Source organism: Pseudophryne corroboree, chromosome 2, assembly GCF_028390025.1.
Source record: "Pseudophryne corroboree isolate aPseCor3 chromosome 2, aPseCor3.hap2, whole genome shotgun sequence".
In the NCBI taxonomy this organism is placed as follows: domain Eukaryota; kingdom Metazoa; phylum Chordata; class Amphibia; order Anura; family Myobatrachidae; genus Pseudophryne; species Pseudophryne corroboree.
The window spans coordinates 6948630-6968196 of record NC_086445.1 but is presented as its reverse complement, the minus strand read 5'-3'; the positions used below and the strand labels follow the sequence as shown (position 1 = coordinate 6968196).

General features: G+C 50.0%; 1 protein-coding gene across 1 annotated transcript in view; it reads right to left on the bottom strand.

Annotated features, from left to right (window-relative positions):
• The window catches only part of LOC134988793 (transient receptor potential cation channel subfamily M member 2-like), a 734670-nt gene that overhangs the window by 608593 nt on the left and 106510 nt on the right, over positions 1-19567 (bottom strand). The window contains exons 4-6 of the mRNA XM_063950575.1: positions 5664-5829; positions 5301-5481; positions 4237-4391 (exon numbers count right to left, since the gene is read on the bottom strand). Of these exons, the coding sequence (XP_063806645.1) occupies positions 4237-4391; positions 5301-5481; positions 5664-5829 (502 nt within the window). The remainder of the gene's footprint in view (positions 1-4236; positions 4392-5300; positions 5482-5663; positions 5830-19567) is intronic.

Here is a 19567-nt window from a genome sequence, read left to right as displayed (position 1 = left end):
ACCCACTTTTACAAGCCCTACACAGGATCCCCTTCCCCTTCGGAATTAATTTCAAGCTTCTCACACTCACAAAAAAGCCCTCACCGATTCCCATTTATATCTCTGACCTTATCCACCCTTACATTTCTGCCCATCATCTTCACTCCTCAAATGCAAGCCGCCTCTCCTCTCAACTGATTTCATCCTCTTATTCATGTCTCTAAGGTGTTGTATGTGCTGCTCCCTATCTTTAGAATTCTCTACTGCTCCTCATCAAACTTTACACCTCTCTGAAAAACTTCAAAGGGGCTCTCAGGACCCATTTCTTTATCATACCCAGCCATCTCTCATCCTAACCCTCTGTTCTAAGTTCGCTGCAACCCCATCTGTGTCACCCCTGTCTGTCTGCCCCTCCCCTTTAGAATTTAAGCTCTCAGGAGCATGGCCCTCTTCTACCATTTGCATTGCTTCTCTTAATTAGGCTATCTCCTACACCAGCGGTGGCCAGGCTGTGGCTCTCGAGCTGCATGTGGCTCTTTCTCCCTCTGCATGCGGCTCAGCTCCCTGCTCCCGCCTCCCGCACCTGGCACACTGCTCCCAATTGTATCAGCAGCATTTCTAAGGGTGCTAGCCCATGAAGCAATTAGAGCTCATGGACCGGCAGCAGCGACCCCTGATTGGCTTCCAGACTGCGAGCTTTGATTTGTTGATGGGCCGGCGCAATAATTAATATGTGCAAGCGACTTGCTGAGGGGCAGGTGAGATATACACTCTCATCCCCTCAGGCTCAGAGGCAGGCGGCAGCTGTAGTCGCCCAGACTAGCCTGCAGCAGTCACACAGACCAGCTCACAGCAGCAGACTAGGCCAGCCCAGCAACAGCGGTGGTGATCATTATTGCGGGCATTATATGTATGTGGCACTGTACTGGGGCATTATATGTATGTGGCACTGTACTGGGGCATTATATGTATGTGGCACTGTACTGGGGCATTATATGTATGTGGCACTGTACTGGAGCATTATATGTATGTGTCACTGTACTGGAGCATTATATGTATGTGGCACTGTACTGGGGCATTATATGTATGTGGCACTGTACTGGGGCATTATATGTATGTGGCACTGTACTGGAGCATTATATGTATGTGTCACTGTACTGGGGCTTTATATGTATGTGGCACTGTACTGGAGCATTATATGTATGTGTCACTGTACTGGGGCATTATATGTATGTGTCACTGTACTGGGGCATTATATGTATGTGTCACTGTACTGGGGCATTATATGTATGTGTCACTGTACTGGGGCATTATATGTATGTGGCACTGTACTGGAGCATTATATGTATGTGGCACTGTACTGGGGCATTATATGTATGTGGCACTGTACTGGGGCATTATATGTATGTGTCACTGTACTGGGGCATTATATGTATGTGTCACTGTACTGGGGCATTATATGTATGTGTCACTGTACTGGGGCATTATATGTATGTGTCACTATATGGCACTTTAAAACGTGACTAAAAATGTGGTTGTGACACAAGGTCATACTCCTACAAACGTCATACCAAAAGGTGTGCGCACAAAAATGGTGTGTGGCTTTGTGACACCAGGCCATGCCCCCATTTTTGCTGGCACACCTTAGACACGCACATGGTAATGGCTCTTTCACTTGACTACAGATCTTTTCTGGCTCTTTGCCTCTGACTGGTTGGCCACCTCTTTCCTACACCATACTCCTTACACCTACACCCTCAGTTTTGGCCGCCTTGATGCTCATTTCAGTGTCACATCCATTGATTAAACAATGTTTATAAACTATGTACCTGTCCTATGTTGTCTTGTACTCTTAGTCACTGTTTTTCTTGTTTTATTCATTTGTATATGTACAGTACTTTGTTAGGTGCTGCGGATCCCTTGTGGTGACATATAAATAAAGGCTAGTGGGAATGTTCCTTGTTAGTGTCACTTTTGGGCACCTCCTCAGGTTGGGAAAAAAATATGAATGGCAGAGGAATGGCTTCCCATTTTAAGCTTTCTCTCTGAAAATTGATATTACCTGGTGTGACGGAGATGTGACATTTACACGCAGGCAGCAATATCAGAATTTTATCTTGTATCAGAATATGTAAAGAAATTCTTTTATTTCACCTAGATGGATAAATAGCATGTGTCCTATATATGTATGTATGCACAAACCTGGGAGAAGAATTGATGGCTCTTGAAGCCAGGAAATTAGATAAAGGGTCTCTTATCCAGATGTCAGCAATAAAATGGGAGAAGGAGAAATTTATTATCAGGGAACAGACAGAGACATCTTATCTTGTACCACTCATAAATGTTTGGTGGGTGCAAGACTGCATTGTTCAGTCCTCATCTTCAAACAACCTGGTCACTTGGGTGTTAGTGCCAGGAGGCATGTGTCCCCGCCATTGCCGTGGAGCCGGGACGCCGCACCTCCAACTGACCCCCGCCTGACACCTAGCAACAGGCGGACGCCGGGCGCAAGGTTTTCTGGTCCATGCCCAGCGTCTAGCAACAGGCAGATGCCGGGCACAAAGTCTCATGGTCCCCGCCTGGTGCATAGCAACATGCAGACACCGGGCACTGTGAGCCACTAAATCCTTAGCAACGGGGACGCTGGAGGCAGACGGCATACCCCATTGCTGGGTAACTAAGTACAAAGCTGTGTACAAGAACGTGCAGCAGGAAAGCTGCACAATATTTGCAATTAAAGAGTTTCTTCTGTGATTGGTGCAGCACCATTTATATTCTCTTCCTGGTCACTCCAAAGACGCTGGTGATAGTTCTTACTTCTGTGTGAACCTGTCAGCTCATTGGAGATTCTGCCTGTGTTGTTCTGTGACCTGGAGACTTTGACTGATCGATTCTTGACCAGATCTTGCCAGCCAGTGTTCAGGTTTTTGTGGTGTATCCACGCTAACAGTTCTTTGTTTATATTTATATCTTTAACATCCCTGAGCATTGTTGCTCTCATTGTTTATTTGCTTCTAACATTTAAGACCATTGTTGTTATCATCACTCGTGCATTGGTGTTGCAGGGTTAGTTAGGTTCCCCCTTACTCACTTGCAGTCTCGGGTGGTGCCTTGTCACTTAATAAGACAGAGGGGCATCGGAATTTGGGCGGACCTAATTCGCCCATTCAAACATGGCTGCCGTGGGCAGAAGAACACTAGCACTGCAGGCACCATCCGACCACTAAGAGGGGTAACGGAGTCAGGGGTAGAGCACGAGTTGCTGCAGACATCAATTCTAGCTGCAGCTTTACCTGTGAGTACTGGAACTTCCCAGTTGTCGCATACTCCCCTGAGTTCCATTTACTCATCCATAACATTTTGTCAGTGATAATAAAGTAAAGTGCGATGTCTGTGTCCCATCTGAGCTAGCTCCCCCTTCCCAATTAATTGCAAAACAGTTATGTGGAGAAAGCCCATGATCCCTGACATGTCCAGTGTTCAGCATTGAGCTGGTTAAAACCCACAAAGGTAAGAGGGAGGAGGACAGTTGTGAAAGTTTATAGACTCTTCTCCCTCAAGGTCAGCGTTCATTCTCATGGGGTTCAGAATCGATAAGCTCAACTGTACAATCCCCCACATCAGGATCCTAAATTCATGTGTAAGTGTTAATAATTCAGAAGACTATCTCCTATTATTTTGTCTGAGATTTATGTACTTTATGTCTGTCCATATTTTTTATTTTTATAACCATATCTTGGATGATTTTGTTCAAATTAAAAGATAATTAATTCTAGCATATTCTCCACGTCTCTTGGTGAATCTGGTGTCCATATATTGATATATAATGATGCTGGTGGCAGTAACAGGGTATTTATTAACAACAAGTGCTGAGGTAACCGTAAGTCACTAGTGTCAATTTTTAGATTGAGGTAACCGGGAAATCGACTGGCCTGTCGTGACAACTGGTGGGGACACTTCCCCATGGAGCTGTCTGTCATGTGTGTGATTGGCAGCTAGTGCCAACTGCCAGTGTAGAGAGTGCACAGACTAACTGGCTCGCTGGTGGTGGCAGATTTTACTGGGATGGTGTAACCCTGTTTACTTACTACAAATTGGGTTATGGGCATTGATATATAAGTGAATGCCTCATGGATGGCATATAAATAAAATGAAGACATACAAATGAGAAACTATTTGGGTGACAGTGCTGGCAGAGAACTTTGGGATAGAGAAAGACAGAGATGTACAGTGCTGCAAAGGATTCTGGGATATTACCGCTTCGCTGAGCAGATATTTCCTGTTATGGACGATGCCCCAGGTGGCGATGCCGATCAGGACAATCTCTTGTTGGCCTCCACTGAAATCCCTCACAGCCTCTCCCACATGTTTCATGACCCCAGCATGCGTACCTCCAGTAATGATCCAGGCCCCTGTATGGAGAAACATGCTTGTGTGTCAGTATCGGAAGATGGAAGGTTATCTTGCACCTGGGAAGTGCTCCAGTGATGGGATCTCTGAATGTACTAGTATGTGATGTCTCTTCATCAGCACTGACTGTACCCTCACGGACAATTGTTATTTATGTCTATAGTGCCACCAATACACGCAGCACTGTACAGAGAATAAATGACATTCATATCAGTCCCTGGCCCAATAAAACCAGAGCACCTGCAGGAAACTCTCACAAACATGGGAAGAACATACATGATGAGCCGTGACCAGTAACTGGACTCCTGACCTCCGTGCTGTAAGGCAGTAATGCTAACGTATAGTCTTCTAAATCCTCCATATAACAGTACTAGTAACCAAGGTGCCAGTCTCAGAGTCATTGCTACAGATGGCCAATGGTCTCTCAGAAGGTTCCAACTGTTACGGGAACATTATTCCTCTAAGAATATTATTACAGTACAGCTTTGGGCCCCGGCAGCTATATATAAACTGGGTTACAGCCCAATAGTCCTCATTATAATCCATGAACAGATGCCAAGCTTTACCAAGGACTGAGAGTGTCCCTATATGTGTAGTAACTGAGGATACAAGAGGTGGATCAGCTCCTGCAGCTCAGAACTTCCTCTACAATTATCAGTCATCATTGTGTGAGGGTTTCATAGACCACGGATGGTGACCAGCAGGTGAGTAGCTCCTGTTATACTGCAGGTCTGATCAGCCTCAGCAATCCATTCCTTGTCTTCTCAGGGAGTTTCCATGCTCTGGAAATAAAGGACCTTACCCTGTCCAGAGCTTTATGGAAAGTACGTGGGAGAGAAATGGTCAGAATAGGAGGACAGGGCTGTCAGGGAAAAGCATAGGGGGCTTAGAGATACATGGAGCCTCCTTACCTGTGCTCTCTGCTGCGCTCACAAGGCCCCGGCTGAACTGGGTTTTCAGCATTGGGCTGATGTTGAAGTTTTTAGCTCCGCCAGTCACTGATATTAGGAGACTGGGTGCACTGAGACCCCATTGTTGTGTCATGAGGTCATACAATACGCTGGGTGCAGTGTCGCTTGATGCTCGCACATACTGTAGAGGAACACAGTACAGAGAGTTACTTATACACTGTAGTAAAACAGATAGGAATAGTCTATAACATGAGCCTCAATCATAGGGGTGATGCCCCATTACTGGCACTGTGATCATAGACTGCTCTAAATGTCTCAGACACCACACAGAGCCCAGATAGTCACTCAGAACCCTGACCTCACCTTTGCCCATGTCCTGTTGGTTCCTGTGAAAGTCATATCTCCATGGGAATCACTAGGGAATTCTTTGACACATTTTCGAGGGTCCCATGTGGTTCCTGGAAACAATTCAGGAACTGTGATTTGATTGATGTGTAACTCTCTGGTTTGGCCGCAGCCGCAGGTTGTTCTGAGTAAGGGAAAGTGATATGGTGACATGTTTGCTGGTGTCCAATACAGATGGTGATACAGTTCAGATATCCGCATGCGTTGCAGTAAATTGTTGGTGGATTACCATACTCTTACCACATACTTATCTGCCACACTTACCACATACCTATATCCCACACTTACCACACCCTTACCAAATACCCATCTCCCACATTTACCACACCCTTACCACATACCAATCTGCCACACGTACCACACCCTTACCAAATACCCATCTGCCATACTTACCACACCCTTACCAAATACCCATCTGCCATACTTACCACACCCTTACCAAATACCCATCTGCCATACTGACCACACCCATACCATATACCCATCTCCCACACTTACCACACCCTTACCAAATAGCCATATCCCACACTTACCACACCCTTACCAAATACCAATCTCTCACATTCACCACACCCTTACCACATATCAATATGCCACACTTACCACACCCTTACCAAATACCCATATCCCAAATTTACCACACCCTTACCACATATCAATCTCCCACACTTACCACACCCTTACCAAATACCCATCTCTCACATTCACCACACCCTTACCATATACCCATCTCCCACACTTACCACACCCTTACCAAATATCCATATCCCACACTTACCACACCCTTACCACATACCCATCATCCACACTGACCACACCCTTATCACATACCCATCTGCCATACTTACCACATACCCATCTCCCATACTTACTATACAATCACCACACACCCATCTCCCACACTTACCACACCCTTACCATATACCCATCTCCCACACTTACCACACCCTAACCACATACCCATCTCCCACATTCACCACACCCTTACCATATACCCACCTCCCACATTTATCACACCCATCTCCCACATTCAACACACCCTTACCACATGCTTACCAGATACCCATCTGCCACACTTACCACACTCTTACCATCAGGGACGGATTGGGAGATAAAAGTGGCCCTGGAAAAAATTCTAGAAGTGGCCTTGTGGGCGGCATCAAATCAACTGTAGGCGGGACCAATACAACAGTAGGCGGGATTACTGCTTCAAAATATAATGTAGGCGGAGTTACACCAACAAAAGGCAGATCATGTTAGTGTTCACTCTAGGATTTTTAGGGCAGGGTGCTGATCACAGGGAGGGCACATTTTTCATTCGGAAGGGCACTTTTTTAAGTTAGAAGGGCAAAATTCCGTACAGTACATACTATAATGCTTGGTGCTCCCATTCCCACAGGACAAAGTATGGACAGTGCGCGCCGAAGGCGCGCGTCAAAAATGTAGGGGCGTTGTTTCATGTGGAAGGGGCGTGGCCACATAACAGTGGCAATTCACATTACACCACACAGTAGTGCACCTAATACACAATGCACCAGGTAGAACCTCCTATACACACTGCGACAAGTAGAGCACATTATACATATTGCGCCAGATAGAGCATGTTATACACATTGCGCCAGGTAGAGAGCACTGAGACACACTGCACCAGGTAGAGAGCACTGAGGCACATTACACCAGGTAGAGAGCACTGAGGCACACAGCACCATGTAGAGAGCACTAAGGCACACTGCACCATGTAGAGAGCACCGAGGCACACTGCACCATGTAGAGAGCACTGAGGCACACTGCACCATGTAGAGAGCACTGAGGTACATTGCACCAGGTAGAGAGTACTGCGACACATTGCACCAGGTAGAGAGCACAGAGACACATTGCACCAGGTAGAGAGCACTAAGACACATTGCACCAGGTAGAGAGCACTGAGACACACTGCACCAGGTAGAGAGCACTGAGACACACTGCACCAGGTAGAGAGCACTGAGACACATTGCACCAGGGAGAAAGCACTGAGACACATTGCACCAGGGAGAGAGCACTGAGGCACATTGCACCAGGTAGAGAGCACTGAGGCACATTGCACCAGGTAGAGAGCACTGAGACACACTGCACCAGGTAGAGAGCACTGAGACACACTGCACCAGGTAGAGAGCACTGAGGCACATTGCACCAGGTAGAGAGCACAGAGACACAATGCACCAGGTAGAGAGCACAGAGACACATTGCACCAGGTAGAGAGCACTAAGACACATTGCACCAGGTAGGGAGCACTAAGACACACTGCACCAGGTAGAGAGCACTGAGACACACTGCACCAGGGAGAAAGCACTGAGACACATTGCACCAGGGAGAGAGCACTGAGACACATTGCACCAGGGAGAGAGCACTGAGACACATTGCACCAGGGAGAGAGCACTGAGGCACATTGCACCAGGGAGAGAGCACTGAGGCACATTGCACCAGGTAGAGAGCACTGAGACACACTGCACCAGGTAGAGAGCACTGAGACACACTGCACCAGGTAGAGAGCACTGAGACACATTGCACCAGGTAGAGAGCACTGAGACACACTGCACCAGGTAGAGAGCACTGAGACACACTGCACCAGGTAGAGAGCACTGAGACACATTGCACCAGGTAGAAAGCACTGAGACACATTGCACCAGGTAGAGAGCACTGAGGCACACTGCACCAAAAAAATAAAAAAGCGAGAAACCTGGTCCAATGCACTAAAGGGGATCCATGTTTACACATGGATCCCCTTTCCCTGAATGCCGGGACCCCACTGTGACTCCTGTCACTAGAGGACCTGGCAGCAAATCAGGGAGCGTTACGTCATAGCACTCTCCTGATTGGCTGAGCGCTCCTGGCCTGTCAATCAGACGGAGCGGTCCTCCATTATAGTCAATGGTGAGAAAATTGCTGTCTGCGGATAATCGGGAGGTTAATTGAGGTCACTCTTGTGGGTGACATCAATTAACTTTGCGGTTAGCCGCAAAAATCTAAACCCCCAGACACAAAAGTACACCTCACACCCCCATACATAAAATTACACCTCACACCCCCAGGCACAAAATTACACTTGACACCTATAAAATTACACCTCACACCCCAAGACACAAAATTACACCTCACACCCATAAAATACCTCACACCCATAAATTTACACCTCACACCCCCAGAAACAAAATTACACCTCACACCCCAGACATAAAATTACACCTCACCCCAGACATAAAATTACACCCGACACCTATAAAATTACACCCGACACCCATAAAACTACACCTCACACCCCCAGACATAAAATTACACCCGACACCCATAAAACTACACCTCACACCCCCAGACATAAAATTACACCTCACACCCCCAGACATAAAATTACACCCTACACTCATAAAATTACACCTCACACCCCAAGATACAAAATTACACCGCACACCCCAGGACACTAAATTACACCTCACACCCCAAGATACAAAATTACACCTCACACCCCAAGACACTAAATTACACCTCACACCCCAGGACACTAAATTACACCTCACACCCCAAGATACTAAATTGTACCTCACACCCCAAGACACTAAATTACACCCGACACCTATAAAATTACACCCGACACCCCAAGACATAAAATTACACCTCACTCCCCAAGACACAAAATTACATCTCACACCCATAAAATTACACCTCACACCCATAGACATAAAATTATACCTCACATCCCCAGACATAAAATTACACCCGACACCTATAAAATTACACCCGACACCCCAAGACACAAAATTACACCTCTCTCCCCAAGACACAAAATTACACCTCACCCCCTTACACAAAATTACACCTCACCCATAAAATTACACCTCACACCTCCAGAGCACTGTACACGAGTCATACCACCTCACCTCTCCTACTGTAGAATGTGTGCACCCACCGCGGCCGCACCTTCTCTTCCTGCAAGGTCCGCACTGATTACGTCTGTGGCGCTTGGCGCGCGGACCTCCTCTTCAGGTCAGCCGGTTGGGGGCGGGGCCGCTGACTAGAAAACGGCCGCTGCATTGCCCACAATGAAGCAAGTGACATAGAGGGGGGGTGGGGCCGGTTCTGTGGCCGCAGCAAGGCATAAGCAGAGTATGTGGAGGGGGGCGTGCCCGGCTCTCCTGATAGCGGCCGCTGCAGCAAGGCATAAGCAGATGACATGCGGGGGGGTGGCCGGCTCCCCTGATAGCGGCCATTGGCTGAAGCAGCTAGGTGACTGGTGACTAGGTGACTGGTGACGTGCCGTGCGGGGGGTGGGGTGGGGGGCGTGGCCGCACACAGGCATAAGCTGTTGAGGGGAAGGGGGGGGCAGCATGAGATGGTGATTTGCGGGGCCGGCTCTCCTGACAGCGGCCGCAGACTGTATTACATTATGCAGGTATTGTGCCTGCCTGGTAACGCAGAGGGGGGCGGGGCCGCGTAGGACAGGCGGCCCCACGGCCCAATCGGCCCCCCGGGGAAACTCCCGGTGACTTCTATGGCCAATCCGGCCCTGCTTACCATATACCCATTGTGACGACACAGCCAGCACGTTGTGTCGCACATTTGTAAAATACATGCAGTTACTTTCCTAGCCCTGGTCCTACCCATGGACTCCACTAATTGCCAATATGTTATTAGTTATATGCTAGGCAATATTGTATTGTATTGTGTTATTATATTGTACATTTATGTTTTATCTGTTATATTAGGCATATGCAGTTTATTTGATTATACTGTGTTCAATGTGTGTGATTGTCTGCCAGAGTGTTAGTAACATTGGGGGTCATTCCGAGTTGTTCGCTCAGTAAATTTTTTCGCATCGCAGCGTTTTTCCGCTTAGTGCGCATGCGCAATGTTCGCACTGCGACTGCGCCAAGTAAATTTGCTATGCAGTTAGGAATTTTACTCACGGTTTTTTCTTCGTTCTAGTGATCGTAATGTGATTGACAGGAAGTGTGTATTTCTGGGCGGAAACTGGACGTTTTATGGGTGTGTGTGAAAAAACGCTACCGTTTCTGGGAAAAACGCGGGAGTGGCTGGAGAAACGGAGGAGTGTCTGGGCGAACGCTGGGTGTGTTTGTGACGTCAAACCAGGAACGACAAGCACTGAACTGATCGCAGATGCCGAGTAAGTCTGGAGCTACTCAGAAACTGCTAAGAGAGGTCTAATCGCAATATTGCGAATACGTCGTTCGCAATTTTAAGAAGTTAAGATTCACTCCCAGTAGGCGGCGACTTAGCGTGACCAAATCTGCTAAAAGCAGCTTGCGAGCGAACAACTCGGAATGAGGGCCATAGTTACATCAGCTCATTGTAATGTAAGTCCCCTAGCTGTACACTCAGATGTGATTAGGATAAGCAGGTAAGTAGTAACCAGGTTATGTATGGAGCTGCAGGTAATCTGATCCTGTACACCCCATTGTGTACAGGAGCCCAGACACCTCGTCTCCACTCCTCTGTGACCTCCTGACTGACCAGCTTGTGTGATAAATAGACAGGGGAGGTTATAACAAGAGGAGTGACCTCTACTGGTGAGGGAGAGATCTGCACAGAGGGTCAGAGAGAGTGGATGTACCGCTGAAGTGCAGACACTGACTAGGCATTGCGGTACCATCAGTGGCAAGAATCCGTGGCGCAGGACGCTGTGTGAGATGGTATCCTAGACCAGGGTACACAGAACCACGGCCAGTGTGTATCAGCAGGAGATCGCAGGCATCTGTAATCCTAAACTACTGTGGGGACTTAGTAAAATACCATCCTGGCTTGTAATTGGTAATGTTATTGTGTACTGTGTGTGTATATTTACAATAAAGGGCATTTGCCGTTTAACTGAACTGTTTACCTGAGTGATCAGAGAATCCGTATCCTCACACCCATCTCCCACACCCTTACCAAATATCCATATCCCACACTTACCACACCCTTACCACATACCCATCACCCACACTTACCACACCCTTACCACACCTTTATCACATACCCATCTGCAACACTTGCCACACACCCATCTCCCACACTTACCATACAATTACCACACACCCATCTCCCACACTTACCATACAATTACCACACACCCATCTCAGACACTTACCATACAGTTACCACACACCCATCTCCCACACTTACCATACAATTACCACACACCCATCTCCCACACTTACCATACAATTACCACACACCCATCTCCCACACTTACCATACAATTACCACACACCCATCTCCCACACTTACCATACAATTACCACACACCCATCTCCCACACTTACCATACAATTACCACACACCCATCTCCCACACTTACCATACAATTACCACATACCCATCTCCCATACTTACCATACAATTACCACACACCCATCTCCCACACTTACCATACAATTACCACACACCCATCTCAGACACTTACCATACAGTTACCACACACCCATCTCCCACACTTACCATACAATTACCACACACCCATCTCCCACACTTACCATACAATTACCACACACCCATCTCCCACACTTACCATGCAATTACCACACACCCATCTCCCACACTTACCATACAATTACCACACACCCATCTCCCACACTTACCATACAATTACCACACACCCATCTCCCACACTTACCATGCAATTACCACACACCCATCTCCCACACTTACCATACAATTACCACACACCCATCTCCCACACTTACCATGCAATTACCACACACCCATCTCCCACACTTACCACATGCTTACCACATACCCATCTCCCACATTCACCACACCCTTACCACATACCCATCTCCCACATCTACCACACCCTTACCACATAACCATCACCAACACTTACCATACCATTACCAAACACATACATATATCTCACACTTACCACACCCTTACCATATACCCATCTCCCACATTTTCCACACCATTACCACATACCCATCACCCACACTTACCATACAATTACCACATACCCATCTCCCACACTTACCATACAATTACCACACACCCATCTCCCACACTTACCACATGCTTACCACATAACCATCTCCCACATTCACCACACCCTTACCACATACCCATCTCCCACACTTACCACACCCTTACCACACCTTTATCACATACCCATCTGCAACACTTACCACACACCCATCTCCCACACTTACTATACAATTACCACATACCCATCTCCCACACTTAACACACCCTTACCACATACCCATCTCCCACACTTACCACACCCTTACCACATACCCATCTCCCACATTCACCACACCCTTACCACACCTTTATCACATACCCATCTGCAACACTTACCACATACCCATCTCCCACACTTACCACATGCTTACCACATACCCATCTCCCACACTTACCATACAATTACCACACACCCATCTCCCACACTTACCACATGCTTACCACATACCCATCTACCACACTTACCATACAATTACCACATACCCATCTCCCACACTTACCACATGCTTACCACTTACCCATCTCCCACACTTATCACATGCTTACCACATACCCATCTCCCACATTCACCACACCCTTACCATATACCAATCTGCCATATCTACCACACCCTTACCACATAACCATCACCAACACTTACCATACCATTACCAAACACATACATATATCTCACACTTACCACACCCTTACCATATACCCATCTCCCACATTTTCCACACCATTACCACATACCCATCACCCACACTTACTACACCCTTACCACATACCCATCACCCACACTTACTACACCCTTACCACATACCCATCACCCACACTTAAAACACCCTTTACCACACACCTCTACACCAGATTCTAAGCACCACATGGCTACAAAAGCTTTAGTGTCTTCTTCCAAAGTCGTGCCTGTGACTGTGTGCTAATGCCGGTATCAGCCCTTCCCCCGGTGTACAGCCGTGCATCTGTGACTGTGTGCCAATGCCGGTATCAGCCCTTCCCCCAGTGTACAGCCGTGCATCTGTGACTGTGTGCTAATGCCGGTATCAGCCATTCCCCCGGTGTACAGCCGTGCGTCTGTGGCTGTGTGGTGATGCCGGTATCAGCCCTTCCCCCGGTGTACAGCCGTGCGTCTGTGACTGTGTGCTAATGCCAGTATCAGCCCTTCCCCCGGTGTACAGCCGTGTGTCTGTGACTGTGTGCTAATGCCGGTATCAGCCCTTCCCCCGGTGTACAGAGATGCGTCTGTGTGCTAATGCCGGTATCAGCCATTTCCCCGGTGTACAGCCGTGTGTCTGTGGCTGTGTGCTAATGCCGCTATCAACCCTTCCCCCAGTGTACAGCCGTGCGTCTGTGGCTGTGTGGTAATGCCAGTATCAGCCCTTCCCCCGGTGTACAGCCGTGTGTCTGTGACTGTGTGGTAATGCCGGTATCAGCCCTTCCCCCGGTGTACAGCCGTGTGCCTGTGTCTTTGTGCGAATGCCGGTATCAGCCTTTCCCCCGGTATACAGCCGTGTGTCTGTGACTGTGTGCTAATGCCGGTATCAGCCCTTCCCCCGGTGTACAGCCATGTGTCTGTGACTGTGTGTTACTGCCGGTATCAGCCCTTCCCCCCGTAGTACAGCCATGTGTCTGTGACTGTGTGATAATGCCGGTATCAGCCCTTCCCCCGGTGTACAGCCGTGTGTCTGTGACTGTGTGCTAATGCCAGTATCAGCCCTTCCCCGGTGTACAGCCGCGCATCTGTGGCTGCGTGGTAATGCCAGTATCAGCCCTTCCCCCGGTGTACAGCCGTGCGTCTGTGTCTGTGTGCTAATGCCGGTATCAGCCCTTCCCCCGGTGTACAGCCATGTGTCTGTGTCTGTGTGCTAATGCCGGTATCAGCCCTTCCCCCGGTGTACAGCCGTGCGTCTATGACTGTGTGCTAATGCCAGTATCAGCCCTTCCCCCGGTGTACAGCCGTGCGTCTGTGACTGTGTGCTAATGCCGGTATCAGCCCTTCCCCGGTGTACAGCCGTGTGCGTGTGTCTGTGTGCGAATGCCGGTATCAGCCTTTCACCTGATATACAGCCGTGTGTTTGTGACTGTGTGCTAATGCCGGTATCAGCCCTTCCCCCGGTGTACAGCCGTGCGTCTGTGTCTGTGTGCTAATGCCGGTATCATCCCTTCCCCCGGTGTACAGCCATGTGTCTGTGTCTGTGTGCTACTGCCGGTATTAGCCCTTCCCCCGGTGTACAGCCGTGCATCTGTGACTGTGTGCTAATGCCGGTATCAGCCCTTCCCCCGGAGTACAGCCGTGCGTCTGTCACTGTGTGCTAATGCCGGTATCAGCCCTTCCCCCGGTGTACAGCCGTGCGTCTATGACTGTGTACTAATGCCAGTATCAGCCCTTCCCCCGGTGTACAGCCGTGCGTCTGTGACTGTGTGCTAATGCCGGTATCAGCCCTTCCCCGGTGTACAGTCGTGTGCGTGTGTCTGTGTGCGAATGCCGGTATCAGCCTTTCACCCGATATACAGCCGTGTGTCTGTGACTGTGTGCTAATGCCGGTATCAGCCCTTCCCCCGGTGTACAGCCGTGCGTCTGTGTCTGTGTGCTAATGCCGGTATCATCCCTTCCCCCGGTGTACAGCCATGTGTCTGTGTCTGTGTGCTACTGCCGGTATTAGCCCTTCCCCCGGTGTACAGCCGTGCATCTGTGACTGTGTGCTAATGCCGGTATCAGCCCTTCCCCCGGAGTACAGCCGTGCGTCTGTCACTGTGTGCTAATGCCGGTATCAGCCCTTCCCCCGGTGTACAGCCGTGCATCTGTGACTGTGTGCTAATGCCGGTATCAGCCCTTCCCCCGGTGTACAGCCGTGTGTCTGTGACTGTGTGGTAATGCCGGTATCAGCCCTTCCCCCGGTGTACAGCCGTGCGTCGGTGACTGTGTGCTAATGCCGGTATCAGCCCTTCTCCCAGTGTACAGCCATGTGTCTGTGACTGTGTGGTAATGCCGGTATCAGCCCTTCCCCCGGTGTACAGCCGTGCGCCTGTGTGCTAATGCCGGTATCAGCCCTTCCCCCGGAGTACAGCCGTGCGTCTGTGACTGTGTGCTAATGCCGGTATTAGCCCTTCCCCCGGTGTACAGCCGTGCATCTGTGACTGTGTGCTAATGCCGGTATCAGCCCTTCCCCCGGAGTACAGCCGTGCATCTGTGACTGTGTGCTAATGCCGGTATCAGCCTTCCCCCGGTGTACAGCCGTGTGTCTGTGACTGTGTGGTAATGCCGGTATCAGCCCTTCCCCCGGTTTACAGCCGTGCGTCTGTGTCTGTGTGCTAATGCCGGTATCATCCCTTACCCCGGTGTACAGCCATGTGTCTGTGTCTGTGTGCTACTGCCGGTATTAGCCCTTCCCCCGGTGTACAGCCGTGCATCTGTGACTGTGTGCTAATGCCGGTATCAGCCCTTCCCCCGGTGTACAGCCGTGTGTCTGTGACTGTGTGGTAATGCCGGTATCAGCCCTTCCCCCGGTGTACAGCCGTGCGTCGGTGACTGTGTGCTAATGCCGGTATCAGCCCTTCTCCCGGTGTACAGCCATGTGTCTGTGACTGTGTGGTAATGCCAGTATCAGCCCTTCCCCCGGTGTACAGCCGTGCGTCGGTGACTGTGTGCTAATGCCGGTATCAGCCCTTCCCCCAGTGTACAGCCATGCGTCTGTGACTGTGTGGTAATGCCGGTATCAGCCCTTCCCCCGGTGTACAGCCGTGCGTCGGTGACTGTGTGCTAATGCCGGTATCAGCCCTTCCCCCGGTGTACAGCCATGCATCTGTGACTGTGTGCTAAAGCCGGTATCAGCCCTTCCCCCGGTGTACAGCCATGTGTCTGTGACTGTGTGATAATGCCGGTATCAGCCCTTCCCCCGGTGTACAGCCGTGCGTCGGTGACTGTGTGCTAATGCCGGTATCAGCCCTTCCCCCGGTGTACAGCCATGCGTCTGTGACAGTGTGCTAATGCCGATATCAGCCCTTCCCCCGGTGTACAGCCATGTGTCTGTGACTGTGTGGTAATGCCGGTATCAGCCCTTCCCCCCGGTGTACAGCCGTGCGTCGGTGACTGTGTGCTAATGCCGGTATCAGCCCTTCTCCCGGTGTACAGCCATGTGTCTGTGACTGTGTGGTAATGCCGGTATCATCCCTTCCCCCGGTGTACAGCCGTGCGTCGGTGACTGTGTGCTAATGCCGGTATCAGCCCTTCCCCCGGTGTACAGCCATGCGTCTGTGACTGTGTGATAATGCCGGTATCAGCCCTCCCCCCGGTGTACAGCCGTGCGTCGGTGACTGTGTGCTAATGCCGGTATCAGCCCTTCCCCCGGTGTACAGCCATGCGTCTGTGACAGTGTGCTAATGCCGGTATCAGCCCTTCCCCGGTGTACAGCCATGTGTCTGTGACAGTGTGCTAATGCCGGTATCAGCCCTTCCCCGGTGTACAGCCATGTGTCTGTGACTGTGTGCTAATGCCGGTATCAGCCCTTCCCCCGGTGTACAGCCATGCGTCTGTGACTGTGTGCTAATGCCGGTATCAGCCCTTTCCCGGTGTACAGCCGTGCATCTGTGACTATGTGTTACTGCCGGTATCAGCCCTACCCCCGGTGTACAGCCATATGTCTGTGTGCTACTGCCGGTATCAGTCCTTCCCCCGGTGTACAGCCATGTGTCTGTGGCTGTGTGCTAATGCCAGTATCAGCTCTTCCCCCGGTGTACAGCCATGTGTCTGTGACTGTGTGCTAATGCCGGTATCAGCCCTTCTCCCGGTGTGCAGCCGTGTGTCTGTGACTGTGTGCTAATGCCGGTATCAGCCCTTCTCCCGGTGTACAGCCGTGCGTCTGTGACTGTGTGCTAATGCCGGTATCAGCCCTTCCCCCGGTGTAAAGCCATGTGTCTGTGACTGTGTGCTAATGCCGGTATCAGCCCTTCCCCCGGTGTACAGCCGTGCATCTGTGACTGTGTGCTAATGCCGGTATCAGCCCTTCCCCCGGTGTACAGACGTGCATCTGTGACTGTGTGCTAATGCCGGTATCAGTCCTTCCCCCGGTGTACAGCCGTGAATCTGTGACTGTGTGCTAATGCCGGTATCAGTCCTTCCCCCGGTGTACAGCCGTGCGTCTGTGACTGTGTGCTAATGCCGGTATCAGCCCTTCCCCCGGTGTACAGACGTGCGTCTGTGACTGTGTGCTAATGCCGGTATCAGCCCTTCCCCCGGTGTACAGCCGTGCGTCTGTGACTGTGTGCTAATGCCGGTATCAGCCCTTCCCCCGGTGTACAGCCGTGCATCTGTGACTGTGTGCTAATGCCGGTATCAGTCCTTCCCCCGGTGTACAGCCGTGCGTCTGTGACTGTGTGCTATTGCCGGTATCAGCCCTTCCCCCGGTACAGCCGTGTGTCTGTGACTGTATGCTAATGCCAGTATCAGCCCTTCCCCCGGTGTACAGCCATGTGTCTGTGACTGTATGCTAATGCCGGTATCAGCCCTTCCCCCGGTGTACAGCCGTGCATCTGTGACTGTGTGCTAATGCCGGTTTCAGCCCTTCCCCCGGAGTACAGCCGTGCGTCTGTGACTGTGTGCTAATGCCGGTATTAGCCCTTCCCCCGGTGTACAGCCATGCGCCTGTGACTGTGTGCTAATGCCGGTGTCAGCCCTTCCCCCAGAGTACATCCGTGCGTCTGTGACTGTGTGGTAATGCCGGTGTCAGCCCTTCCCCCGGAGTACATCCGTGCGTCTGTGACTGTGTGCTAATGCCGGTATCAGCCCTTCCCCCGGTGTACAGCCATGTGTCTGTGACTGTGTGCTACTGCCGGTATCAGCCCTTTCCCGGTGTACCGCCGTGCGTCTGTGACTGTGTGCTAATGCCGGTATCAGCCCTTCCCCCGGTGTACAGCCGTGCGTCTGTGTCTGTGTGCTAATGCCGGTATCAGCCCTTCCCCGGTATACAGCCGTGTGTCTGTGACTGTGTGCTAATGCCGGTATCAGCCCTTCCCCCGGTGTATAGCCGTGCGTCTGTGACTGTGTGATAATGCCGGTATCAGCCCTTTCCCGGTGTACAGCCGTGCATCTGTGACTATGTGTTACTGCCGGTATCAGCCCTTCCCCTGGTGTACAGCCGTGTGTCTGTGACTATGGGGGTCATTCCGAGTTGATTGCTCGCTAGCAGTTTTTAGCAGCAGTGCAAACGCTATGCCGCCGCCCACTGGGAGAGTATTTTAGCAGAATTGTGAACGAAAGGATCGCAGAGCGGCTACAAAAAAGTTTTGTGCAGTTTCAGAGTAGCTTCAGACCTACTCAGCGCTTGCAATGACTTCAGATTATTCAGTTCCTGTTTTGACGTCACGAACATGCCCTGCATTTGCCCAGCCATGCCTGCGTTTTTCCTGGTGTGACGACACAGCCGGCACGTCATGTCGCACAGTTGTAAAATACATGCGATTACTTTCCTAGCCCTGGTCCTACCTATTGACTCCACCAATTGCCAATATGTTATTAGTTATATGCTAGGCAATATTGTATTGTATTTTGTTGTGTTATTATATTGTACAGTTATATTTTATATGTTATATTTGGACTATGTGGTTTATTTGGTTATACTGTGTTCAATGTGTGTAGTTGGTAATAGGAATAGTTCTTTGCCAGAGGATTTCACAGACAAATAGCAGCTGGAATTCCTTGTCTGTTACAACGGGGATAAATCTGGTGGTGAATGGACACTATCTGATATTTGGAGGAGGGATAACCTAATTAGCACCTATTGTTCTCTAGTAGGCATGTATAGACATGTTACAGGACAACAGCCGGTTTTACCCTGCACTAAACCTGGCCTTTCTCCCAGACATATCCACACCTTACTCTG